This window comes from Harpia harpyja, chromosome 5 (genome assembly GCF_026419915.1).
Source record: "Harpia harpyja isolate bHarHar1 chromosome 5, bHarHar1 primary haplotype, whole genome shotgun sequence".
Lineage (NCBI taxonomy): Eukaryota > Metazoa > Chordata > Aves > Accipitriformes > Accipitridae > Harpia > Harpia harpyja.
This window is the reverse complement of record NC_068944.1, coordinates 4,374,695-4,401,736: the sequence shown is the minus strand read 5'-3', so window position 1 is coordinate 4,401,736 and position 27,042 is coordinate 4,374,695. Positions and strand designations below refer to the sequence as shown.

Below are 27,042 nucleotides of genomic sequence, written 5' to 3'. Positions count from 1 at the left end.
GATATAATGGAAAATCCAGCTAGAGTAGAAACATGCCGAAGAGATGTAGTTACAGGTAAGACAGTCCTCTCTTTGAACATACAGTTTAGGGAAGCAAATTTGGAAGCCTTATTGTGAAGATCAGAAATGCATAATCAAGCCAATCTAACATCCTCTGCAACAGGAAGCTTGTGGACTGGAGAAAGCCACATGTGATACTCTTACAGAGCAAGCTAAGGAAACATGGCCTAGATAAAAAAAGCTATTTTAGGATGTGTGTAAAATCATTAGGTTAACGGTAGCCAGAATTTTATTTTTCAGTAGTTCACTTTCTGCAAGGGAAAGCATATTGTATGGGATTTTGCATAGTTGTTTCAGCTTATTGTTCTTGTTCATGAACTGGGTAATGAAATGGTTATGAAATCTGAAGACAAGATGTGGTTTGGGAATAAATGCAGATACACGAAGCTGGGATGGCAGTTCAGAAGAATCTTGAATGTTGGAAAGATGGGCTGAAAGAATAGGATGTGATTTAGAAGAATAAGTGAAATGCTTTATATTTAGGTCAAAATAACATAAAAATAAAAGATGGAGAACAACTGTATAAGTTGTTGCTGCTACCCCATTCCCCACCCCGATCTAGGACAAGCCGTGGATTACAAAATGAGAGTTAACAATGCAGCATTGTTCAGAAAGAAGAGGTGTGTGTATGTATTGGCATGAATAAACAGTGGTATAATCTGGAGGACATGTAGAGTTGAACCTTCTGCTCTGTTCGGTATTGTAAGGTTAAAGTACTGTATCAGTTTTGGCCATTGTACTTCAAGAAAGATGTAGGCACAGTTAATTTGCCTCTGGAGGGTAATGGTAATGACTGGTGATTTAGAAAAGATGGTATGTGCGGAAAGAATGATTGAATTGGCATTTTTGTAACCCAAAGAAAAGATCAAGGGATGTTATAAGCCTTTAAGTGTGTGGAAGTTCACTACAAAAAAGAGAACATCTGCCCTTGGTAGATGTGCCTTGCTTACTAATGGCAACATGGACCATTCTCTGTGTGTCCTGCTCTCATTGTTCGCTTTTTGTTTGTGTGTTTTATAAGAGCTATTTCTGTCCAGTGTCTGGACAGCACTGAACAAAGAGCCTGTGGTCTTAGGATCCTTTGAAGAAATACATAAATTAGCAAAATCATTAAAATATGGATCTTCATCTAACCGGATAGATATAAAGATAGATATGTCAGTTAAAACTCTTGAGCAGATAGAAGAAAACTTGCTCCCAGATTTGCCAGCTGCTTAGCCAGTGATGGAGTAGTTTCCCCATCTGTAAAAATGGATCATATTCTCCACTTCTGTGAGGCACTTGAGTTTTACTGAAAAAAAGTGATATAAAAAAAGCTAACGTAACAGAAGCAACACTGACTTTTTGGGGGTGTGTGTGTATTGCATGTTACAGTGCAATGTGTAGAGCCTAGTCAGATATATCATAGAAGTCTGTGTGTTTAACATTCTTGAAGGCTGAGAGTGATTTGCTTTGATAAAGGCAGTTGGGTCTCTTCAGAATTATGTCATGATCTCTTAATATTTAACACTCTCAGAAAGGTAACAATCATGTGATTTATGCTAGATGTTCTGCTGGGTATGTCTTGGATCATCTTGTGAATCTGTATTTTTCTGGCCCTTTGAAACTTCCCTATTTTTTCCAGAGTTGGTAAAAATTGATACTATTTCCAGGAGATCCTTAGCCAGTTCTTTTAAAATTCAGACTGTAAGCTGCTTCTGTGGATATAAAACTGCTTACTATTCCCATTCTGTCAGTATGCTTTATCAGTATTTTGGTAATCTATCCTCAAATGGAGAACAAAATTAGGAGTTGAGATGTTTTCCCTTTCTACTTTGATATGCAAAAAAAAAAAAAAAAAAAAAAGGGAAACTGCCAAGTATTGTACTTACTTCACCTGCCTCAGTACTGGGGTAATAATTTTGTTTCAGAATAAGCAGTAGACAAACATCTTTTCTATCACTGCCAATCTTAGCTTTCCTTACCATGTATTTCTTCCATACTGTCATGTTATCATAGTGTCAACGTCTTATTTTTTTTCTCACTTGTACATAATTTTTCATGTGGATAAGCAATACGTAAAGCTAACAGTTTAAACAGGTAGAGCAGTAAACTTGAATAACTTAGTAGGCTCATATATAATACGGCAAATGTAACACATAAGCTCATAATATATGGCAAATATTACTTGAGTGTAAGCAAGCTACAATTGCACTAAATTGAAAAAATCTGCTTTCTTGTCTCTTAAGATACTTTGTTTACTTTTCAGCTGCTTAGAATTTTCTTCAGACATTGCTGTATTAACTGGGTGAAGGAAGAGATTTGAAGGAATTCATTCAATATTGCTAAAATTTTAACAGATAACACTTGGAAAGGCTCAGGCTTCGTTTTTCAGGTGTCACTTTTAGAAGTGAAAAAACATTACTTCTTAAGCATCAGATCTGTGTTAGTTTAATAACACCTTTTTTTTTTACAAAAGCTGTCATTATAAATGCTAATGTTTAACTTGTGGGCGAGAGATGAAAGAATGTAAAAAACTCTACATCTATAAACTAGAATATGTATGGGAAAATGTAGTCCGAAAGAATGATCATCTGGGGAGCTGCTCATGTGAATGTGTGCCATTGAGGAGGCTGTTTTCTAGCCTTATCAAGAACAATTCATAGTTTGTTGTGCTAAGTGTTCATGATTGGATAGAGGACGACATATATAGAACTCAAAAATAGATAACTGCTTATTTGGGAGGACAGGCAGTCCTCCCACTTAAATCATATCATCTGAAAGGCTAAAAAATTTTGATGACTTGTTCCACCTCTCCACACTACCCTGCATATGTTGTTTTCCTCACAGGCTCAGTTCCCTGCCTCTTTTAGAAGCAGTCTTTTGGCTCCTTCTCCCTTGCATAGGATTTTGGATTTTGAAGTCTTAAATACTGGGAAACTTTCCTGCCCTTCCCCTTCCATCTCAAGCTCTGCCAGAATTGAGTCTGGAACTTATTTGAATCTCTGTTCTTCTTCTAGGACAGCCTTAAGACCTTGTGGATGGAAGACCTCTTTTGCTTCTACATTCATGTCAGAATGGCCTAGGCCACTCTTGCTCCATGGTTCCTACCACAGGCTCTCTACAGCGATGCATCGGGATTTTGGCACCAGTGCTAGTGGACCATCCAGATGGCTGTAAACCTGCAGAGGAGGTTAGTACAAAATGCGATCCAGGAATTTTTGGCACTTTGGTCAGGTCTGTCTGCTTTGGATTATCTTAGAGCAAAGGGAGTGCTTAGAGACTGCATGTATGCTACCACTTTGTCATTGCATTGTATTGGGTTTGTGTGACAAGGTTTTGGTAGCAGGTGGGTTCCAGGGGTGAATTCTGTGCGAAGCTGCTTAGAAGCTTCCCCTATGTCCCATGGAGCCGATGCCAGCCGGCTCCAAGATGGACCCACTGCTGGCCAAGGCTGAGCCCATCAGCGACGGTGGTAGTGCCTCTGGGAGAACAGATTTAAGAAGGGGAAAAAGTTGCTGTGGAACAGCAACTGCAGCTGGGAGAGAGGAGTGAGAACATGTGAGAGAACCAGCCCTGCAGACCCCCAGGTCAGTGCAGAAGGAGGGGAGGAGATGCTCCAGGCGCCGGAGCAGAGATTCCCCTGCAGCCCGTGGGGAAGACCATGGTGAGGCAGGCTGTCCCCCTGCAGCCCAGGGAGGTCCACAGTGGAGCAGGGGGATGCCCGAAGGAGGCTGTGATTCCGTGGGAAGCCCGCGCTGGAGCAGGCTCCTGGCAGGACCTGCGGCCCTGTGGAGAGAGGAGCCCACGCTGGAGCAGGTTTGCTGGCAGGACTTGTGACCCCGCGGGGGACCCACGCTGGAGCGGTCTGTGCCTGAAGGACTGCAGCCCGGGGGAAGGGACCACGCTGGAGCAGTTCGTGAAGAACTGCAGCCTGTGGGAGGGACCCCACGCTGGAGCAGGGGAAGAGTGAGGAGTCCTCCTCCCCCTGAGGAGGAAGGAGCGGCAGAGACAACATGTGATGAACTGACCCCAGCCCCCATTCCCTGTCCCCCTGTGCCACTGTGGAGGGGGTAGGTAGGGAATTCAGGAGTGAAGCTGTGCCTGGGAAGAAGGGAGGGGTGGGGGAAAGGTGTTTTGAGATTTGGTTTTATTTCTCGTTACCTTACTGTGATTTGATTTGTAATAAATTAAACTAATTTCTCTGAGTTGAGTCTGTTTTGCCCCTGACGGTAATTGGTGAGTGATCTCTCCCTATCCTTATCTCGACCCACAAGCCTTTCGTTATGTTTTCTCTCCTCTGTCCAGCTGAGGAGGGCACTGATAGAGCGGCTTTGGTAGGCACCTGGCATCTAGCCAGGGTCAAACCACCACATACATATTCCATATTTTTCTGTTCTGTTTCATATTCCATATTTTCCTGGTGGACCAGTTCAGTTGTCTGCAGCTGTTAAACAGGTGTCCATAAGAATTCCTTTAGATATTAGCAGAAGCCTAATTTATCTGTTACTGTGGTTTTCTCTGGGTATTGGAAAGTACAATATCCAAGTGGGTAAAGCACCCCATTTTCAGTTCTCCTAAACTTACCTTTACTCTCAGTATATCATCTTGAAAAGAATCATCTAGGCCAGTGAGCTGGTATTCAGATCAATTTTCCATCCAGCTGAACTAAGCAAGCCTGTTTTTTATTTTCTGTGTTTCTACAGCAAACAGTTCCCTTAAAGCATCCTTGTCAGAGAAGAGATGACTTATTAAACTACCACTGTGCAGTCACTGGCTGCCCAACGAGGTGTTTAACAACTAAGTTCTTATCAAGCCTTCTCTCTGTGTGCATCTCCCGCTTGCTACTGTTCTTTTTTTAAGCTTGACTGAAATAAGATGGAGAACCAAAGTTTAACAGGACAGACGAGCAAAGATGTGGTGTGACAAGTCCATTTCCTTTGGCAGAAAAGATTAACCAGTTCAGTTGTATTTAGTGTGTTAAATGTTGTCCTCCACTTGATATCCTTGGTATTGACATCTTGTGCTTGATTTTTTTCTTTCCTGCAAACCTGTTAGCACCTTTCATAGGGCTGGTTTCACAGACTGAGTTCTGAAGAACTCATTGGGGCTAACTTTGAAGTTCAGGTTCAGTGGGGTGAAAAGGAAAAAAGCCTGTTTCAGGTCTAAGTGGATCCCTTTCCAGTCAACTTCAAAAGATTGTAATCTGGCACGTAGTCTTAAATTCAGTGCTTAAAAAGTATAGCTTGAACAAGCATCAGTTTAGGGGAGAGGGAAAAATATATCCAGAATTGCTACCGAATACTGTTAAATAATAGTAGAGGCTATTCAGAATAAAAAAATTCAGGGTAAAAAGAAAAAAAAAAAAAGGCAAATTTTTATTTCTGGATTTACTGCTTATGACCTCTCAAGGTATAGCTCCGCTATTCTTTCTTTCGCTGTAGCCCAGCCACCTCTTCTGTGGTTGTTGACTCTAATTGCGAGTTTAAAGAGGTAACAGGTTGGAGTGGAAATAACTGCTGTTGCGGGGAGGGGGATACCTGATTGGTCTGCATTCTTTGATCTGGGTCTGCACCGGGAGACTGATGTGGCTGAAAAAACACAGTTCTTGGTTATTTTTCAGTTGTATCAGCTCCCTGATTGAGTTTCTTCATTGCTGTGTAAATTTTTGCTGGCAAAGCAGAAGGCTGGCATGTTAGAATGAGAGAGAAGATGGGGTAGCAACTACTTATGCAGTAGTGTGTTGGTGAATCTTTAACCACGGTCTAACCATGCGGCGTGGCTTCTTGGGCATGTCTACTCCCTCTTGTTGTAAAGGTTCTAGTATTTTCAGAGAAGTTGAAAATATTTCAGAAAAGTTACTGAAAAGTAATTGTAAATGAATTGGAGCACTGAATTTTAAAAGAGGCTTTAAAAAGTGTCTGATTTAATTTAAATTTTAAAAAGTGATTGTATCACTCAAATACTGTGGTCTCCAATTAATGTATAGCTGAATTTGCAAAACAGTTCCATCATATTCCCTTTTTCAATCTTTTTTTTGACAGATTAACCTTTCTTATGGTGACCTGTTTCTCTCTTGGCTTCTAGTCAGGTATGAATTTTGAATTGTAAAAAAGCTTAAGTTGCTACCAGCTTTATACCTTCAAAAATGATGTGTCAAATTAAATACATTAGCCGGTTTTTACAAAGTACCTGACAACTTCTGGAAAAAATTGGCAAAGTAGTAAGCACCTAAGGATTTGAAGAAACTTAAGTAATATAGTGAAGTCGAACACATCTGTGGCGTACCTAATGTTCTACTGGTTGTTTTCTCTATGCAACTATGCAGAAAATTGTTAGCATCAATCTTATAGGTATCTGGGGAAAAAAAAGTGAACTCTTTCAAGAAATAATCTTTCTGCCTTAAATTACATATCACACTTCAGATTTCTCTGGACTGCTGCACAGTGCAACCAATAACAAATTCTAAATTTTATTTACTTTTTTTCCCTCACTGATGCAATGCAATCTTGATATGGCTATTTTATTTAAGTTTGCCAACCCTTTTTCATATTAGGATGAAAACTTATAAGTTAAGCCAGATGGAAGACATTTTTTTGGAATCACTAGCTGTAAGAGTATAGTCTTGAAATTTAATATGTGAATCTGCCATTTTTCTTTGAGTATTAAGAAATAAAATCCAGCAACATTTGAAGTGCATTTATTACAGAATGCTGCAAGTGTAGCATTTTGTTGTGAAAATTACTTTGTTTAAATACTTTCCATGATCTAAGTGAAAACTAATTTTTTGCAGTTTTATTGATTATTTTGTTGTTGTTGTTGTTGTTCTAGCATTTTCTTTCCCAAATAAGCTCAGAACATGATAGACTTGTTCTTGTTTAAAGAAAGTACAGATTTTTGAAGCTGTTAAAACAGGATTTTTTTTCTGTAGAACTCAACTTATTTTTTCCATACTACTGCTTTTGGTCAAATGTGAACTTGAATGTCAGTTTTTTTATTTTTTAATGACGTTGAAAGTTGGGAAGAGTGCTCAGTGGTTCTGTTTAACCTTTGGAAATCCAAACTGTGCATCCAATCCTGCACAAATGCTGTGATTACAGTGATTTGATAGGGCTACCCAAGAGCTTCTTTAAATTTATATCCACCTGTTTGATGTAGACCTTTTTCCTTCTTGTTACATTTTCTCTCATTAATAATGGTATACTTTTTATAATGGTACGTCCAGAGTGCAGAAGAAAGTTAATTCTGAAAAACTATAAAAGCAACACATTCTTTGTCACACTTGACTCGATTTAAATGCAACATGCTCTTGGTCTCAGTGTTCATACTTTATATTTTTAAGTTTCAGCAAACCAAGTTTAACTAGTGGATTTTTTTTTTCCTTAATTGTTTGGAAGTACTACCCTAGTGAATATGAAGAGGTTTAAAATATTAACTGTAGTATTGGAGATGAATCTAAGAAAAGTCTTCAATGTAGCCAGTGCTTAGTTTGTCTGGAAATACTGGCAAATGAAGTCTTGGTTTCTAAATTTTTTTTTTTTATAAGGATATCGAATATATCTGGTTTGGGGCAGGGGGGAGAGGACAAAGCTGTTCACAATGAAATTAATAGACTGGATTTCTTGTCCTTTTTAGTCTTTGGATTTCTTGTCCTTTTTAGTCTTTGGATTTCTTGTCCTTTTTAGTCTTTGGATTTCTTGTCCTTTTTTGTCTTTGGATTTCTTGTCCTTTTTTGTCTTTGGATTTCTTGTCCTTTTTTGTCTTTGGATTTCTTGTCCTTTTTTGTCTTTGGATTTCTTGTCCTTTTTTGTCTTTGGTTGTTGTTTTTTTTTTTTCTATATAGTCTCAGTATTCTGCAATTAAAAGTAAGTAATTTTATTCTGCTGGCTGGCCATATATTGTCTTTTTTTTTGTTTGGCATCGAACTTCTGCCAATCTTTCATGACTATTCAGTTGGGCTTTTTGTTTTGTTTGTCTGCCAATCTAGCTTTTTCACGTATTCATATTTGTAGAGACTGCTAATGTGTAAACGCGGTTTCATTTATTTGCATTAGGACTGGTGTATGACCTGGGGGGATCAAACTGAGTTCTCTCCCTTCCAGTTAATGGAATATGGAAGCTCTGCGAGCTGATAACTTATAATGAGCTAGGCATATGTGCATGGTCAATTACAATTTCTATACTTAGGTCCATTTTTATAATTGCCTACTTTTACAGTTAGAGAAAGACATTTGGTGGATAGGTGAATACTGTGTGCTTCAGGTTTTTTGAATCATATGGGCAGCTGTATATTTCTTGGACAGGTGGGATCTTAACTTCTCATCCTCCTCCTTTCTCCTCCTTTTGTTATATAGTCTTGATTCCAGCAGCAACAGAAGATCACTTTTTCATCCTGTCTCTGCTTCACCTGTTATCTTAATTTTTGTTTGTATGGTACCAACCTAGAAGATGTAGATGTAAGAGCAATGGGGGAAGGAGAGTGCATCTGCTTGCACAGAAGAGAATTGGGCAGAGCTGCTGGGTGCCTGAGAGTTAAGGATAGTTTACATGCTTGTATATCAAAGGGGAAAATGCAGTGGAAAGGAAAGGGAGAGTAGGCTTCTGTTGTGAAAATGTGCCAAAATGTGAAACTAGCCTTTGCAGCAGTTCAAAATGGACAGTACTGATACTTCTGTAAATCCTCTTGTACTGTCAGGCATCACAGGTGCTTCAGCTTATAAACCTCTGTAGCTCACCTGAAGTCTGAATTACAGAGTTTAAGCTCTGGTCCTGTGGAAATATCAGTACCAGTGCTGAAGACCAAGATGCCATGGGGACAAAGAAAGTATCCAAGGACTCTAGTCCTGAAGAAGAGCCATTGCTATATGGGGCTGTTTGCAAACTATTCTAGCAACTTCTCCCTTTCAGTTCCTTCTTTCCTTGTCCAGTCTTGCAGATGGTCCCAGGGTCTAAAGGATTTCCAGAACTCTGCTTTAGTATTCTGCCTGTTTGGCTTTTTATCTGACAGTTCTTTTCTTTTCTTCTTGTTTAGCTATTCAAAGTAGAACTCAAAATACAAACATTGTCTGCTTTAGAAGTAGACTTTAAATGGACAAATTTATGGGTCCTTGAAGAAAATCTCATGGTTCTTCTTTTTATACCATGTGTACATTCACATGGATTGACAGTGAAAATAAAGAACTTAAAAGCATAGTATTTCTCAAGCTTTTGTTGTCAGAGATCTTTGGGAAGACAGAATTGAGAAAAACTAAATCTAAAGCAAGTGAGTATAAGTAAGAGGGAAAGTGAAGGATGAATATGAAGAATCTTATCCTTGGTGCAATGCTGTGTGTGTTAATTAAGTACAAAACAGTTGTTAGCAGCAGAAGTTACCTGCTGAGCACACAGCTTTATGATGTGAAAACAGACTTCATGTGTGAATGTATGCTTAAGGAGCTATATGGCTTGTCTGTATAAATAACAGCCATTTGCTTTCTACGTAGAATTTATATTTGCATATGGATATAGCAAAGGGGCACAAGTTTTAGTGAGTAACATTGCAATAATTTCATGAATGTATCACGAAATTGAACAATGCTAGCTTTTCTTTTTTCTCCATATCTGATCAGGTTTTTCTTTCTAGAGAAAGAGAAACAAGCATGTGTTCTGATTTTTTTGGGGGGGTGGTGTGGTGGTGGTGCTAGGTGTTTTGGTTGGAGATCTGATGTTTTCTGTATATTTAGAAAAGTGTTTAGCCCTGCAAAACTGCTGAGTTATTTTTGCTTAGAATTTTGGTGTTTCCCTAGATGTGGTGGGGTGTGTGTAGTATTTTTAACTTTTTTTTTTTTTAAACCATCTGCAGTGTCACTGTGAAAGGGGTGGGAAGTAGAACTTGTAAAGAATTCAAAGGTTTTGTTAACCATTCTTCATTTTACTTGAAATAATATAACCCACCATGTGTTAAATGATTGTCACCCTTATTTTGTCAAATTATATTTCCTAATTCTTCAAGTCTTTATGTTTAGTCACTTACATTATCCCATTCTGCAGTTTTTAACTTGATATCTGCCTGTATTTGATTTTTCAGCAAGTTCTGCTGTTACTCTAGGCAGAATTCGGCCAGCTTCTCTAGGATAAACACCCTATGGCCCTAGCATGTGACATCAATTTTTCTTTACCTGTATTGTTTTCAAAGCTTTTCTTCTAGAACACTTATAATTTTTAAACTATTTTCCACATATATTGAAGGCAGAGAAAAAAATGTTCTTCGAATGTATTTGGTATTTCTTCAAGTGTCCCTTCTGGATTTTTAATCTGCAATAGAAAGTTTTCAGGATTAGAGGTTTCTGCAGTTACTAACATAAGGATGGCTGAATCTGTTCTCTGTGCGATTTACCCTATGTTTCCAGAAATCTCCTTTATAATCTTTTTCTAATTAGTTGACTCTGCTTTTCTTTAGTTCAAATTCTTGCCCATTAGTGATTCATCCTTAATGATGACTATTTGCCTATGTAATTTTCTGCCGTCTTCAAAAGTGTTTGAAGAATTAATGAACAATTTTATTCCACTCTAGCTTTTGGCTTTGATTCATATCTAAAGAATAATCAGAAGCTTTATGGAGGTTGGATATTATAGAACATTTGAGACTTAGCTTGCAAGATTTAACAATTTCTCCTAACGTATGACAAAGGTTTCAAGGATGTCTTGTAAAAGATTTATTCACTTGATTGTTTGTAGTGTGCTTAGGTCTTTGTCTATGAAAAATGTGCAACTAGCTCGGTGACGGTGAATTCTTCTGACCTTTAAGTAGTCAAAGATTTCTCCTTGAAATTTGTGATTCTTTAATACTGACATCTGAGTTGCTAGTTTTCCTCACTTCTAACTTCTATCTTAATAGCAGAATAGAGAGTAAATTTCAACCCCTTTTGTTTGTGGTCTTCGGTGTTTTCAAGAAGAATCTGCTTACTTCCTCAAAATACTTCAAAAGCAAATGCTGCCTGGCATTTGTAAGTGTTGACATGTGCAAACTGAAGAAAGTATCATCTGCAGAAAATCCTATTGAGTATTTGACACATCTGTATGAAGAGTGATCTACTGATAAGGATAGTATTCATTTTAGTTCAGTCTCAGCTGGTAAAAACTTGAGTTTGCAGTTTGACATTTTAATGTAGAACTTCTAAAAAATTTTGGAAGTAAATTTCATTTTCTGGACTATGCAGAAACATTATAAAGGAAAATATGAGCATTGAGAATATGGAACAGCTTGCTGTGTTTTTACTTCCACGTAGTCTAGTCTAGTGCATATGATTTCTTAAAGATTGCTCGCAATAGTAAATCTAATTCTTTTCAGCAGGAATTTTAACTTTAAAAGAAGTCTCGTCAGCTAGCCTGTTCTACTTATAGCTCATCTTGCACCTACCAGATAATTTAAAATAGTCTTTGGAATGTGTGACTTCTTGATTATTAGAAATTCTTGACTGCTTACGTGCATTTGGTCTTAGTGAACGTATGTATTGTAAGGCCAAGTGATGCTGCTTTTGGCTAGAAGCCTTCATGCTGTGTTACATCATGTCACAAGCCTGAGTATCTAAAATATGTGGAGGTGTTTAGAGGTTTTTGTTGCAGACAGCAAATAGTATACTAATAGGCTAATCTCTGTGACACTATCCTGTTGTAATATAAATTTTGGGTAGTTCAGCCTTTTATTTCTTACAAGAGCCTTGCAACCAGCATTGAGCTCTGATAGGGAAGCTAAAATTAGTTAGTTTTAAAAAGCTGTTTCTTCTGAGTAGTGGTGAACTTACAAGGTCTGTAGCTCAGATGACAAAATTGTTTTTCTTGAGGAATTGGAGGTCTTCACCTAGAACACCTGTGCTGGTGTGACCTGGATTTTCCTCTTCCAGTCCTGTAGCGCTGGGGTTGGAAGACCAGCTAGCACAGCTCTTCGGGGATTTATGAAAGATTGGAGTCAGTTTATAGCTCTGGGATGCTGATTGGCAGGAGTGTTGTGGTACTGAAAAAGCTAAGTGCTGGGTCACCAACTGTGAATCTTCCAAGAAGAAAAACCAAAGAAAATCCCACCTCAGCTTTCTAGGTCTCTGTGAAGGGTAGCAGAAGGCTCGAATAGGTCTTACTGATGCATCTTCAGCCATTAATTATTGTACGTTGGGGATTTATGAGCTTGGTGCATTGCTAGCACTGCCATTAAAATCCTCTCTTGCTGCTGTTAATAACAAAAGCTTTTCACTCATGAATAGCTCATTGTCTTCATGCTGCCTGTGATACTCACTGATGAAAATACTGTCTGTATTCTCTAGCTGGCTGTTACTCTAAGTCAAGCACACTCAGTAGCCCTCCCAGAGTGTATATGTGAAGTAGCTATGGCTTTGAAGGGGAATATTTGCTCTCTGTCAGCATCTGAGGTGTCAGTAGCCCAATTTAAGACTGCAGTTACTTCAGGAAAAGAAATAACTGTCTGTCGGCTTATAAATCTGCTTTCCTAAAAGGATTGCCTGTTCTGTAGCTGTCAGGAGAGGCATATCTGCTGTTCACTGTAAGAAGGAAGAGATTTGAATAATGTGGTTTGAACTTACCTGCCAGTACTGTAATACCCAATAACTTAATGCCTATGCAAAAACTTACTGCTATTGGCTTCAAGGTACTGTATATCTGTGTATTCATTTTGTTATGTGTTGTAATTAAATTGAACTAATGATGTACTCCTAATGTTTGAAGCAGTACTGCAAAAAGATGTGTAGGGGTTTTTTGTATAGGACTGGCAATATTAAGTAACGTACACTGATTGTTCACTGGGCATAATAGAAGTATATTTTAAATCTCAAAGCAGTTGAGAGAATGGAAGTGTCTGAAGGATCCCTGAATAAGTCTGTCTATTTTTAGATAATTTTCATTCAACCTGGAGAGCAGACAGAAAAATGAAATTGTTGCCTCAGTCATTTGAAAGCTACTTTAAAGTCATGGAATAGGAGTCTAGTGTATCTCAGCTGTTTATATGACAGCAGTAGTCTTTGTACTTTTATTGTATTCTTGGTTTCCAAATTTTAGCTATCCTCTTGAGCTCTTATAATATTTACAGTGATACTCTGGTAGGGAATATTTTGTCTTCCTCCTGGATCAATTTATTCTTGTATAGCAAAAAATTATTGTAAAAAAGAATGCAAATCCAGAAGCTGTGGATTAAATTGATTTTGAACTTTTATTATTTGATTAAAATATTGTTTATCTGGTCCTCTGAAACCTTGCCCATTGCAGTTTTGTCCTGCAAGCAAGATAGGGCTTTCTTAAAATCAGTCTAAAAAGTATTGGCTATGGCTGGGGAAAAAAAAAAAAACTTAAGAAAGCCTTTCAAATACTTTCATTTGAAGAGTTCTGTAAACAATCTTTTATTTTATTCTCAAAAAGAATCTATTGGGAGAATCGGGCATTAGCGGAATCCATGAGTGTGGATATTTGGTTTTGGTTGGTTTTTTTTTTTCTTCTGAAAGACCAACTTAAAAACAAAACAACGCCCCCACACCCCACCCCAAACACTGAGCTGGTGTGGAGTTTTATGACAAAAGATCTGGAAGCAATTACTTCAGGCCTTTTCATTTGTGTTCATTACTCTTCTATGAATTCCAGGCTGGAAGAGTGGGAGTGGAAAGGACCGCGTGGATCACCGTGTCCAGTCCCTTGCAGTGGTCTCTTATAAATCCGCAGGGCTCTGCTTTGAAACATCTTCTTTGCCGAATATATAGCTCTCCCTGTGCCCTTCCCTTGTGGGATACTGGTGCACCATGCAATGGTTTCTGGTTTTATATCTAAGGAGAATACTGAAATGATGCATCCAAAAATCTGTTTGCCCTTTTTTCCATGACTGGGTGACAGTGGCAGCTCACAGTGTCACCCTTACGAGCCTTTGCTTTATTGAAACTCTTCAGCTGATAGCAAAGTTACATACGCCAATGCATACTACTGAACATATTTTATTAAATGTCATCTTGATTCTGTTATTCCAGTCCACAAACCCATCTTTCTTCCTACCTTATCACTCGTTCCTTTTTAACGGCAACGGGTCTTGAGATCACCCATCTAGATCTAGCACCAAGACTACTAAAGAAAATAGTTGCCGGCTTATTGAAGGTGCAGTCTCATCAGCCTACTAAGGTTTTTTTATAAGCCTTTACAGTCTTTCTTGTAATCATCTTGTTTATCCACTTTATTTTTTGTATTAATCCTGATTTTTCTCACCTTAAGTAACAATTTTCTTTGTGGGAGCTATATTTAAAATGTTTGCAGTAGCTGACAGCAGTAACTTTGAAGTCAGTTATAGATTGAATTAAATTTACGCTGTTCTAATTTCATCAAAATTGTATTGCTTTTTATTCAACTTCTGATCTACTTATATCCCTGATCATTCACTCAGTCTGTTCTAGAAACATTTGTGGTTTTTATATACTATATTAATTACTCCATTAATGTATACCATGTTAATGCAGTGTTAATATACTTTATTATATTGAACTAACCATACATGTCTGAACAATTTGCTGTCCTTCTGAATATCCTTACATTTATGCCTGTTTCAAGTAGTATGTGTAGTAAATTACCAGACTTTCCTGCTATCGCACTTTGAAATTTCACATGGCAATTCTTTCTGGGCCCTACAGAAGGGATTATACAGGCCATCCTGTTTTTACCAGAGTAGGTAATCTCAGATGTTTTTATTTCATCTTGGGTTTGATCATTTCCATGTCCTTGTCCCTGTTGCAATTAATTTTCACATATTTCATCTTTATTAAAGGGAGGTAAACTATATTTCTAGTATAATTAATATTTGGGCCGTACTAGCCCGTTATTAATCTGCAAATGATTGTTTTTATTTGAATAGTACTGATTAGGAAGAGAATCAGGAAGGACTGTGTAGTAGTGGAAACTGCTTGACACTGTTGACCAAATGCTTACTTGATTTCTTGGAAAATCTGGGGGAGATTTGGACTTGATGATCCTTGGTCCCTTCCAACTCGAGATAGTCTATGATTCTATGCTGCTTTCAAAATCATTTGAGAAACCATTAAGCACTAATTTGCAAAATGATAAACTGTTTTCAGAAGCTAAATCATTATAGTTAGGATGTTTCTGAAAAGCGTAGGTACCAAAATAGCAATGTCTTTTAAATTAATTTTCTTGCAGTAACTGAAAGAAGAGCTTGGTTTTTAAAGTGTTTCTACTCAGCTTAGAAATGTTATTTACTTACTATGTATCCGTAGAAGTAATTGGAACTAATCATAGAAGTTTAGAGGTTAAGTAAACACCGCTTAGCTAAGAAGGTCCCTTCCAACCCAAACTATTCTATGATTTTAAATCAGGAGAATCAGAGGTTTAAGTGCACAGTGACTTAGTTCCATGCAGTTATAAACAGTTTGACAAAATTGTGGACGGAGGACATACCTGTTGTTCCATTTCTGGCATAGCTTTTCTATGTGATGAGCCATATTTTCATCTCGCAAGAGCTTCTACTTTTATAAGCATATTTATGCAGTCTACTTTATCTGTAGGAAAGCCTTTATGGACCAATAACTTCTGCCTTTGTGTATGAAGTTCATCCTTGTTTTTCAAGTGTGGTCAGCTACTCCTATGTTTCTGTTTTATTCTTCATCCCAAGGCCTACCGGTTTTAGAAACATAATTGATAGTTTTTTCAAATGGTCAATTTAAAAAATTGACTTCTGAATTGAAAATTCACTTCTGATGAATTAAAAGTGTAGTCTTCCTACACAGAGCAAGAAGAATAGAAATTGATTTTACTGACCTACATTTCTCAGATTTTTCTGAAGAGTAGGTTTGCTTTTAATGAATTGTTCTCATACTGCTCAGACTAGTATGATCCGTTTTCTCTCATCACTTCTTCAGAACTTACTGTTGCTGAATTTTACTGAACAGATGACTCGTGAATACTAAAACACTTCAAAATCCATCAAACCAGTGTAGCCCAATGAAGAGTACTTCTCTTGTGTTAACTTCTGAGCAGAAGAGAGTACTGGTGTCCTTGAGCTCCTGAATATCCTTTTTGCCTGATGAAATGTACCAGATGTGTTTTGTGTTTTTGTGAAGATGACACAGAATACGCCTGTTTTCCACAGGTGGTGGGTTGACCCTCTGATTTGAATGGGTTTTTTCCATTTGCTTTTATAGCATTGAAACTAGGTAATGCCTTGTTTGTCCTCAAACTGACCTATTTACTGATGAGCTGATGGTAATGAGCTCTCTGCAAACAAGCACTAAAATAAATTTAACAGAGCATGGGCCAGTAAAAAGAAAAAAAAAATATATCAGCACAGTAGCAAAAGTAGTTCTGAAACCCGAGGCTAGTGTTGGCATCACTTCTGTTTTCAAATATAGACATACTCAGCTAGATAGGCACCATAAATAGTTCAGATACATGGAGTTTTAGACAATGCTCATATGACAGTTTGCTTTTGCTTAATTTTTTAGAAGTTTGCTCAAAAATCCATACGTATGCCTAATATGTTACTCTAGAGCATGCCAGTTGTTTCTCCCTCGTTACTAAATAGATTGAGAAGCTGAAAATTTTGTGCAGGCCATCAATCTTTCCTTAGATGCTGTTCAGTTAATCACTTTCCATTTGGTTTAAATTGATATTAATAGCTTAGAAATAGCAAATGTTGTGTCAGGATTTTGATGAGCCCTTACTTTGTGCCAGCTTCTGTTTATTCATATCTGAAAGTTTGAAAAACACACTTTACATCAGCTTTGTCTGTTTAGGTGTCACATCCAGTGTAGTAACCTATTTAGTTAAATAATGGCAATGAAGTCCTTTGTCAAGTCTGTTACAAAGTCGTATTGAGAACTGATCGCTAGTATAAACAAATATGAAGTTGGTCCAAACATAAAAATGGCTAAATAGTCACGTGTCGTACTGAAAAGAGTAAGCGTTCTTTCCCATGACAGCTGTGTTGGTAAAAGAGGTGGTAAAGTGAAACAATGCACTTTATATGAGCAGTAATTTTAAAGATGACCTTTTTCTTTAGTGTCAAGTGTATAATGGACTTTGTCAGAGGAGGGGGGGAAGTCACTTGACCACCAGAAGTAACAAGACTTGAACATACCCATTTTTTTTCCTCCTTTCACTTTATTCTTGATAAGTTACAGCCTCTGCTTCTACTCTTTCCAGGGTGTGTTTAATACTCCTTTTACTTCCATGGTGTAACGGTTTTGTTGTCTATTATCCAGTATTCTGAAGGGAGGAAAACTATCTGGTTTTGCAAAAACCTTCAGTTTTATTACATTACTCAGTAGCAAAGGCAATTATTAAACCTATTCATTTTGGGATTATTGCTGTGGTTACCAGACTTGTTTATAGGTGCAGTTGACTTTCTTTGCTGTAAGGACACACTACTGATTCATGTTAAAGTTCCTATCAGGGTCCAAAGGTTTCTTTCTGCAGAGCAGCTTTCTAGCCTGTTGACACCCAGTCTATATGGATGATAAGGTTATTCCATGCTGGGTACAGGGACTTTGTACTTGCATTTATTGAACTTCTCGAGGTTTTCAACCTGCCACCCAGGGCCATCCCAGGGAATTGTCTGCCTGCTCCACTCCCCTGTTGGGTGTCACCAGCAACCTTGCTGTGTGCATTTGGTCCCATGCCCTGGTTCTCAGTAAAGATACTAACCAGCATCAGCTCCAGTTTTGACCTCTGAAGGACACCACTGGTGAACATCTGTCAGCTGGACTTTGTACTGCTAGTCAAAACCCATAGAGCCTGGTGGTCCAACTAGCAATCCACCCACCTGGTAGCCCACTTCTTCAGGTCATGTCTGTCTCGGGTCTGACAAAGTACTCTGGAAGACTGTCACAGTCCCTGTTAAAGTCAAGGTAAACAGCATTTACTGCTCTTTCCTTGCCCACCAAACCAGTCCTCTCCTTAAGGCAAGCTGCCAGGTTGGTCAAGTATGATGTGCCCTTGGTGAATCTGGACTGTCTGTTCCCAGTTGCGCTTTTGTGGTGTTTTGGGGTTTTTTTGTTTGGGTTTTTTTTTTTTGTTGTTGTTGTTTGGGGTTTTTTTGGGGGGTGTGTGGATGTAGGTTCCAGGAGGATTTATTCCATAATCTTCGCAGGGACTGAAGTGAGACTGACTAGCAGATGGTTCTCCAGATCCTCCTTTTCCTTCTTGATGATAGCTTTTTTCCTAATCCTGAGGTGACTCTCTGGATCACCATGACCTTTCAGAGATGATAGAGAGTGACCTACAATAAAATCTATCTGAAGCAGAAGGATATACACCCTTCAGTCTTGTACGTGTGGAAGGCTTCAGGCTTCTATGTTGCGATGCCATCTAAACCTCTGCCACTTCAGTGTATAGGGATGCTTGGAGACATGAATGTCTCTGCTGCCAATAAGAAGAAATAAGCTGTGTTTAGAAGAGGGATGTCATAGTATTTTCTCTCAAGAAGGGGGGGCCAGGAATCAAATTATGACAATGAAATAGTAAAGGAAGGGTAGTCTTAATGGTACAGGGTTTTTCTGAGCTTTTTGCATAATCATGTTTTATGGTTAAAGTTCTCCTTTCCAATAAATTCTTCAGTTTAGGCTGAAAGCATGTAATGAATCTGTATGTATGTCAATTTTAAAATTCTATTGTGTTTTTGAAGAGTCTTATTATCCGTTTATTTTATAAGTTAAGAATTTCTGCAATTCTGGTTTTAACTAGTAAGCTATTGCCACTGGGAAATACTTTGGGAGTACTTTGTGTTGAAATACATAAGCATTGGTGGGGAACCTGTTGGTAAAAAAAAAAAAAAAGGAAAAAAAAAAGAAAAAAAAAATCATACTTTACTGTAAGTGAACAAGCTCAAAGCTGTTGATTCTGCCCTACCCAATTGTCAGTCATGGAAATAAGCAGTCCTTGTAACAAAATTTGCTTGTAATTTGAGTGGGACAAAAGAGAATTTCAAAGGTTGGCATTCTGAAATTTTGGTGTATACATGTTGAAAAATGTATAAAAGATTACTCTATAATCAAGCATTAAACTATTACAGTCACTTTAAGCATCAACTTTATTAGTTAATACCTCTAGTTTTGAATGGCTAGTAAGTGATTGCAGTGGCTGGTGGGTACTTTCTTCACTTTGCCTACTGTTTAACTTTACCAAAAGGGATGTTTATTTTTGGTTTGCTGAAAGCAAAGCATTTGGTTTTGGGATGATGGTGTAATGTGCCATTAGACTTCATGTAAAATACAGGCATTTGTAGACTAGCATTCCTAGTGATGGGCCCAGAAAGTCAGCATGTACTACACGGGAGGAGCATGAGGAATATTAGCCATGGGCTTCACACAGCACGTATTGATACTCTGCTTCCTGAGATGTTCCTGATTTTCATTCATTTCGCTTGTTCTGATTTCCAGAGGATCCACATACTTCCTTTTAATTTCATTAGATGTGCCTACCCTCTTCTCCAGTGGCTCAGCAGATGTTTTGGTCACTCATTTTAGTGTTTCGGGTGATGAATGTTAACATAGTAAAGGACTGGAGTAGTGCTGCTTTAATTGACCCCATTCCCTTAATCTCATTGGAGTGCATAGAGCATTCATTTTGATACATACAGCATTTGGTAATTAAATTGTTACCTTTAAAATGTAGTTAAAATTTCTGCTTTTAGCTGCTGCCCTCAGGTAACTTTTTGTGACTTTTTTCTTTTTTTTTCTTTTTTTTTTTCCAGATATAGAACGTGGTCTCTCAAACTGGATTAAAGCAACCTGTTGATATTTTTATTTATACTTTTTTATTTTTGTATTTGACTTAAAGTGCCATGAAAAAATTTGCATATTGCAAGGTGGTCCTTGCCACCTCTTTGGTTTGGGTCCTTCTGGATATGTTTCTATTGCTGTACTTCAGTGAATGCAACAAATGTGATGAGAAAAAAGAAAGAGGCCTGCCTGCTGGAGATGGTAAGTTTTTTTGCCTGAGTAATCTTTAAATTATGCTCGTTTAAAATTGTACTTCTTTTAAACATTTGCTCTTTTTTTGCCCCAACAATATAGTATTGCATCAGCATTTAGGTGTTGCAGAATGTTCAATGTTTCTTTGAATGACTAGGAAATAAGCACATTGCCTGAGACTCTTGCCTGATCTATGTTGCAGACTTAAATGCTTAAGATGTAGAATTTGAAGCACTAGTGTATATGGAAAAATAATAAAACTATGCAACAAGCAGTTCAGGAATGCAAGCTATGTTAATATAGTCTAAAGCATGTCCTAAATTTCCACCAGTGAGGAAGCAAAGGCACTGTTAACTTCAGTAGACTTGGTAGTAAAACAAACCAAATCAACAACCAAGCTTACTTGTCCCCCTACTCCAAAAAAAAAAAAAAACCCAAACAAAAAAAACCCCAAAAACAAACCAAAAAAATCCCCCACAAAACCCCCCCAACCAAACACCCCGCCCACCCCCCCAAACAAAAAAACCCCAAACAAACAAACAAAAAAACCCAAAACATAAAAACCAAAACGTTCCCCCCAACTGCTCAGCCCCCAACTAAGCCAAAATTTGGCCAGTTACTATAGCAATAAGGGACAGTGAATGTTGTAATGAAAATAAATTTGTGAAAATAACTAGAATAAACTTGGATGTAAAAGTGGCAAATGAGAGTGTGTGTGTATGTGTACGTATGCACACACATATGCACATGCTTATGTGTGTAACTTTTTCTTTGAAGTGACAGCTGTATTATTCAATACTAAAGGTCTTCAGATAAGCTTTCAGTTTTGTTACTGCCCTCTTAGTTTTCGGGTACCGGTTAATGAGCTGACCGTTTTTTTTGAAAGCCAGTACCATTCATGTTGAAAACTTTATTTTAGGGAGGTCATCATAGTTGATCTCATGGCAGAAAGGGTTGGTGCAGGGTGAATTCTCATGCCTGCAATGTCTCAGCACAGGCATTTAGAACTGCAGGCAGCTGCTGCCTCCAGTTCATTTGTGAAACATCTAATTTTGTAGCATGGTCTCTCCCCCACCAGAAAGGCTGTGTCTGTATGTTTTACTGCTGCTATAGGAAACTTATGCAGTGATGGTCAATGTTGAGTCCGATCAGCCAACTGTACTCAAGATTAATGAATGGATTCCATCACAAAAAACGTTTTGACCTGTTGACACCTAGTATGGGCAACTTTGATCTCCCTGGGAAATTTTTTGAAATGTTTTAAGAACAATGTCGCGCAGTTACAGAATAACACTGGGGAGATGTTTAGGAAATGCTACTTTTGTTTTGTTTCCCCCATGATAAAAACAGGCCAATAAATCTCCACCGAGAATAACAATGTATAGGAATGTAGAATTTCTGTGCCTAGTACCTCTGAACTGTTTTTTCCACAACTGCATGCAAACATTTTAGAGAGGTTATAGTTCACCCGAGTTCTGCAGAAGAGACTTAAACTTTCAGTTGCTTGTATTTCATATTTTGGGTTTCTTTTTCAGTAAGCAGAAAAGAAAGCGACAAGAAACTGAACTAGGGTTATGTAGAAAGTATGTCACTATAAGAATTCAGTCTTTTTGTCTTTTTTTTTTTTTTTTTTTTCTTCTCTCGGAAGTTGGGAAATTTTCTTGAGGATAAGACAATGACTGATATTGTGTTGTTAAGGGATGGATCCACTTTTTGGATTCCCACAAAGTTTTTACAAGATGCTAAGCAAATAACTCATGCTAGGCTTCTTTGGAGCTGTCTTGGAAACAATATTTTTTTTGCTGTTGGCAAACAGCAATGGAAGTCAATATATATCAAACTTGGTTTGATGTATTGATGATGTTGAAAATTCAGATGACTTTACACATAAAGTCATTGGGGGATCCTTCAGGTGAGGGGAAAATACGCAGTTTTTGAAGATTAGTATTATGACTTTCCCTATGCAACATTAGTTTCACCTAGTTGAGTACAGTCTTCATTCCGGCCTTTCCCTAACCTGTGTGTGCTAAAATCACTGATATCTTTTTGATGTCTTGTAGTTGGCTTGTAAACAAACAAACCAACCCCCAAACCAACCAAAACTTTGTGTGTAGTTTTGTACATTTTTCTTGTGTTTTTTTTTTAAGCAGCTGACTTGTTGTAAGGTATGTGCAGAAATAGGTCTGCTAAAAACCATGGTTGTTGTTGACACCGTGACACTTCCTTTTAACCTAGTTGCATACCTGATCTTAGATATTCTTACTTGTTCCAGTAGTTTACTGATTTGGAGTCTGTAGTGGATTTATTCCTACTCAGACTGTCTAGAATCTCCTCAGATAACATTGAGGCTATTTTTTTCTGTGAAGCTTTTATCAAAATCTGCTTTTTCACTTCACTTTTTTCCCCCTATTCATTTCCATAATTGATTTAGCTTTCTTGATTCAGCACAAATTATGTAAGTGTTCTGAATTTAATAGTCTCTTTGTCCATGTCACTCTGGTATATAGCTTCTCTTTGCAATCACGGAAGAATTCCATGGCATTTAATGAGCCTACTTGACATACGAGTAAGTTTTTCTGAAGAGTTTGTAAGTTTATTTTAGGCTGTGTTTGCCTAGTTGGAAAAATTAGTCTTCAGATACTTCAGCAGGAGCAAAGGATTTTGAGGATAATTTTGGACAGTTCAGGCTTTCATGAAGTTAGGATGTTTTCCTTAGGTTTTTAATGCAAAAAGTGGGGGGAGTTTCTTTTTCAGAGTCAGACTTAGAGCCATGGTCTAAATTGCCTTTGGGAAAAATCTTTCTCCTTGATGGCATAAGATACTAGCATCTTAAATCACGATCTTTGGGTTGTGTGTCTAATATTTGATTGTATGTATACCGCTGTTATATTTTACAAATTGCTTAAAATAAGAAATAGTAAAGGAATATGAATGTGGAAAAAAATCTCTGTACACGATTATGGGGAACTGTAAGATGAGTGGGATAAAGGTCTTTGTGTCCGCCATCGTAGAGGTTTGAGGGTTGGTAGTTGAAATGATGCGAGTGTGGAGATGAGGGGGCAAAAGATGAAGTGGAAAAGGGACAGGCACTTACCAGGCTGTGAGTAAGAGAGCTGAGGTGGAGATGTTTTGGGGAAAAGGGGGCCTGGCGTGGGGTCTGGGTAGCATGGGACTGAGGAACTGAAGTGATGCCAGAGGAGGGAGAGTTGGAATCTAGTGACTGTAATTGTGTGGGATGGTTTGGTCGTAGGCTTAGGCTTCTGTCCCCCTCTCCACCAGACTACGGCAGTAGTAGGTAGCTTCGAAGTGGGACCAGAACTCCTAGCAGTGCCGATGGCAGCGTCGACCTGCGGGAGCCTGTGCTTGTCCTGGCTGCTGCTGCTGCTCGCTCGTCTCCCCACCGTGACTCCTCCGGAGAGGTGGGAGTAGGTCGGGGGAAGTTCTCTCCAGTACTCAGCCCTGCGGTCGTCTCGCCCTTCCCGAGCTAACCGGGATGGCGTACGCCCCTTACCCAGGCTGTCGCGGGTGCTCTCTCTATTCTTCTGGACGGGTTCTGGTTTTGTAATTCCTGGTGGTTCATCAGTCAAATTCACAAGGAGGAACTGTTGTGGATGGAAGGCTGTTGCTGTAATTCTAAAGGTTGTTACCAAGTTGGAAAAAAAAATCACTGAGCCTTAGTAAGTGTCATTCAAGTTACTTTGTAGTTTTTTCCAAACCTGAAATTCATAGGATGCCTAGTTGAGCATTATCATTTACAGATGGGGATTTGGCATTACAATTTAGATTTCACAGCCTGGAATAGAACTTAGTGATAAGTGTAAACAAGTTCTAGACTTAAAGAAAGGGTTCAAGCTGTTCTCTAACAATACAAAAAGGGACCATTCCTGTAAACAAAAAATGCCCAGGTAGTACTGTGGTTTTACTAATAAAGATTTTTTTTTTTGTGTGTGTGTAGCTCCATCTTATTTCTGTAAGAATTCTCTATGTCAGCTCTGAGGTCTTGACTTAAATGATGATCAAATGAGTCCTTCCTTACCCCCAGTTATAGGCTTCTTAAAGATATGACTGCAAAGGAACTTCCAGCTTTGGCACTTGATGTAGTTTTTAAATAAACTTCCAAACCCATCCTTCCCCGCCCCCCCCCCTTTTTTTTCCCCCTCAAGGGGCATTCCACTTGTGTAATGATTAGAAGCCCACCAAAAAAGAAAACCAAACCAAAAATTCAGACCTAGGATTGGTATTGCAAGAGTCCTGTGATCTCAGCTACTTGCTATTTACACACTTTTCTGGGGGCAATGACAAATTCAAACTAGGACCAGCCATTTTTGTCAAGTGCCAATCAAGGCCTTGTGTTCTGAATTTTGAGCTCTTCGGTAAAGATGGAATCTCCGAGTTGTGATGGAATCTCCAAGTTGTGACTTGGTTCAGAATATTCTCGTCTGCATAAAAAATTCCTGAGAAGAAAAGTGAGCAGCTTCAAGATACAAAACACAGATTTAATATTTGAAAATAGGAACTGTTCATCATAAATCAGTCTTGTTCTGTTAAGGCTGAGGTGTGTGTAAGAGACAAAACTTCTCTGAGCTTCCACCTGTCCAAACAGCTTTCTTGTAATTGGTGGTTCCTCCAAAGGTGACTGGACTTTGTTTTGGTCAGTTTACCATTGTTGTGGCCCCTAAAGACATGTCATGGAAGAATCCATCCCTTTTTCAGGCTTTAGATGGTCATAGATTTTGAAGTATCTGTTTTTCATCAGGCATATTGCCTGGTAAAAAGAAATTTGTAGTCCATAGACACAAAGAGTTCCTGATTTTTAATGAAGATCTGGAAGAGATCAAGCTCTCTGAAACCAATGGTTTGTTTACTGATACAAATGAGAAATGTCTGGAAAAACATTACTAGATTTTCAGTTGGATCAGGTGATAAATTATTCATTTAGCTCCAAAACTTGTAGCTGTAAATTAAATTTCTGTTTGTTAGAAGTATGTCATCAGTACATGTCTACAGTCCTTCAAAGGAAATACTTTTTTCATAGTTAACAGACAAAAGAGCACTGCAGTTTGCATTTTTAACAATGTGTATTAGTCATTTTGGGAGAATGTTGTTGGTTTGTGTTTATATGAAAACTACATGGTTTTGTGGGAAAACAGATTACCATAAATATAGAAATCTGAGAGAAGATGGGTTAACTTTTCTTAGAAAGTCATCTCTCCGCCTGCACTCCAAGCTTGCCTGTCTTTGCATTTAGTGAGTTCCGTAAAGTATCTGTGGATCTAGTTAGCTGTTGCTGGATTTTTCTGCAGGAGAAGGGAGTACTTTATTTAGGTAAAATGTGTAATCAAGTAGTATATATTTGCTAAGGAGATTTAAAAATTCAACTGATGAATTTGTGGAATTTGTACACCTGAACCCAACTCACTGATGTGCTAAACTAGCATCTAACAGCAAGATCTGCAAATGTGAAAGATGAGTTTTCAGTTAATTTAGCTAATTAGTTTAACTGGTATAGTCAAAGTTAAGAAACAACTGGAAGTGTAATGAAACAGGAAATTTTTTTTTTTTCCCCTAAATGGCAAATATGGTAGGATAAGACATTCACTCTTCAGAATGCAGAAGAACGTGGTGAATATAACTATGTTCTGATAGCTTTTGTTTTAATCATTTTAGGTATGTTGAACATTCATTTAATCATTTTTCTGACCAAGTGAAGCTATATACTAATTGCTATACACTTAATAAAATTGTTATGATAGCCCACGTAATAATAACAAGCTGAATATATAAAATTAAGCCCAAATAATTGCCTTATTGTATGCCATGGTTTTATGTTAATTACCCCCCAAAAGGCACAAATTCTAGTTTAAAAGGTTATGCAATTGCAAATCAGCAAGTTTTGAACCGTACTTTCTTAGGAGGCAAAGATGCAAAGCAAACTGCTTGCTCATTTTAGCCCATGCTTAAAACAAGTGCCTAAACCAATTTGCTCAGGATCTGCTCAGACATACTTTTTCTATCAATTTTCAGTGTATGAGTGGCTCGGTGGCAACTTCTAGAATTATATAGCTCAACTGGCAGTCAGGGGGAGTTTGGTAAAAAGAAAGCATCACTGTAGTGGGAGGGAGGGTTTTCTCTGCTAAACGTTACTGCATTAATGCAACTAGTGCAATTGCTTCAGGTACTTGAAAATGAAAGTTTCTCAAGGAGCACATTGTGCTTGTAACTGATTAATGCTAAATGCAAACTAGCAAAACGTTTCAGTTATTAGTAAGTATATATTTCAAGTCAGTGTTTCAGCAAGGATGGAAGGCTTGGGCTTTTTATTTATTTATTTGTTTAATTTTAGTTTATTCTTTACATGGCTATTTGCTCTTGGCATAAGCTTTAATTACACTGTGCTGTCCTGATGCAAATTAAGCTAGGCTTATTACTGAGGGCGCTGGTGCCTTTACTTTAAAATACTTCCTGTTCCTCCATATAGATCTTAAATTAGTATTTTTTGAAATTAAAATTTGTACTGAATTTGTAAAGTAGTAATATATTTCAAATCAGCATTTAAAACATTTCAGTTCAGGAGAAAAGTAAAGAGGTATTTGTAAAGAAAACGTAACTTTTTTTTAAAATGTTTTGGTTTTTTACTTCTTTTGTTTAAAAACCTAAATAATTCAAGAGTCTGAATTCCTTTTCTCCTCCCTCTTTCCCTCATTAGTTTGATCAGATATTTGATATTTAAGATTTCTTTGGTTCAAACATGTCAAGTGTTACTGTTTCTGTTTCGAGTACTAACGTTAAACTCCAAAATGCAATTATGTTGACTAAAAATAACGTTAGAAAAAACAAGAGAAATTATTTCTAAATTGTAAATGCCAAAGTTATTCTGTCAAAATAAAAATGTGGAAATAAATGTAAAGTTACAATTTTACTTTAATCTTTACTAAAATCCCTGTAAAGGAAAATTCAACTTTTCCTGAAAAGCTTGTGTGTGCAAGAACAGTCTGGGATATAAATGTCTGTTGTTCCAGAACTTTTAACAGTAAAGTCAATTAGAACATGATGATGGATAGAT

At 37.8% G+C, this 27,042-nt stretch overlaps 1 protein-coding gene across 3 annotated transcripts in view; it reads left to right on the top strand.

Annotated features, from left to right (window-relative positions):
* Nucleotides 1–27,042, top strand: part of GALNT1 (polypeptide N-acetylgalactosaminyltransferase 1) — an 89,877-nt gene that overhangs the window by 22,265 nt on the left and 40,570 nt on the right. The window contains exons 2-4 of one of the 3 annotated variants that reach the window (XM_052787710.1): nucleotides 3,060–3,232; nucleotides 6,084–6,130; nucleotides 19,760–19,988. In XM_052787710.1, coding sequence (XP_052643670.1) covers nucleotides 19,850–19,988 — 139 coding nt within the window. In that variant the 5' untranslated portion in view covers nucleotides 3,060–3,232; nucleotides 6,084–6,130; nucleotides 19,760–19,849. The remainder of the gene's footprint in view (nucleotides 1–3,059; nucleotides 3,233–6,083; nucleotides 6,131–19,759; nucleotides 19,989–27,042) is intronic. The other 2 variants (XM_052787711.1, XM_052787709.1) reach the window with 2 other exon arrangements.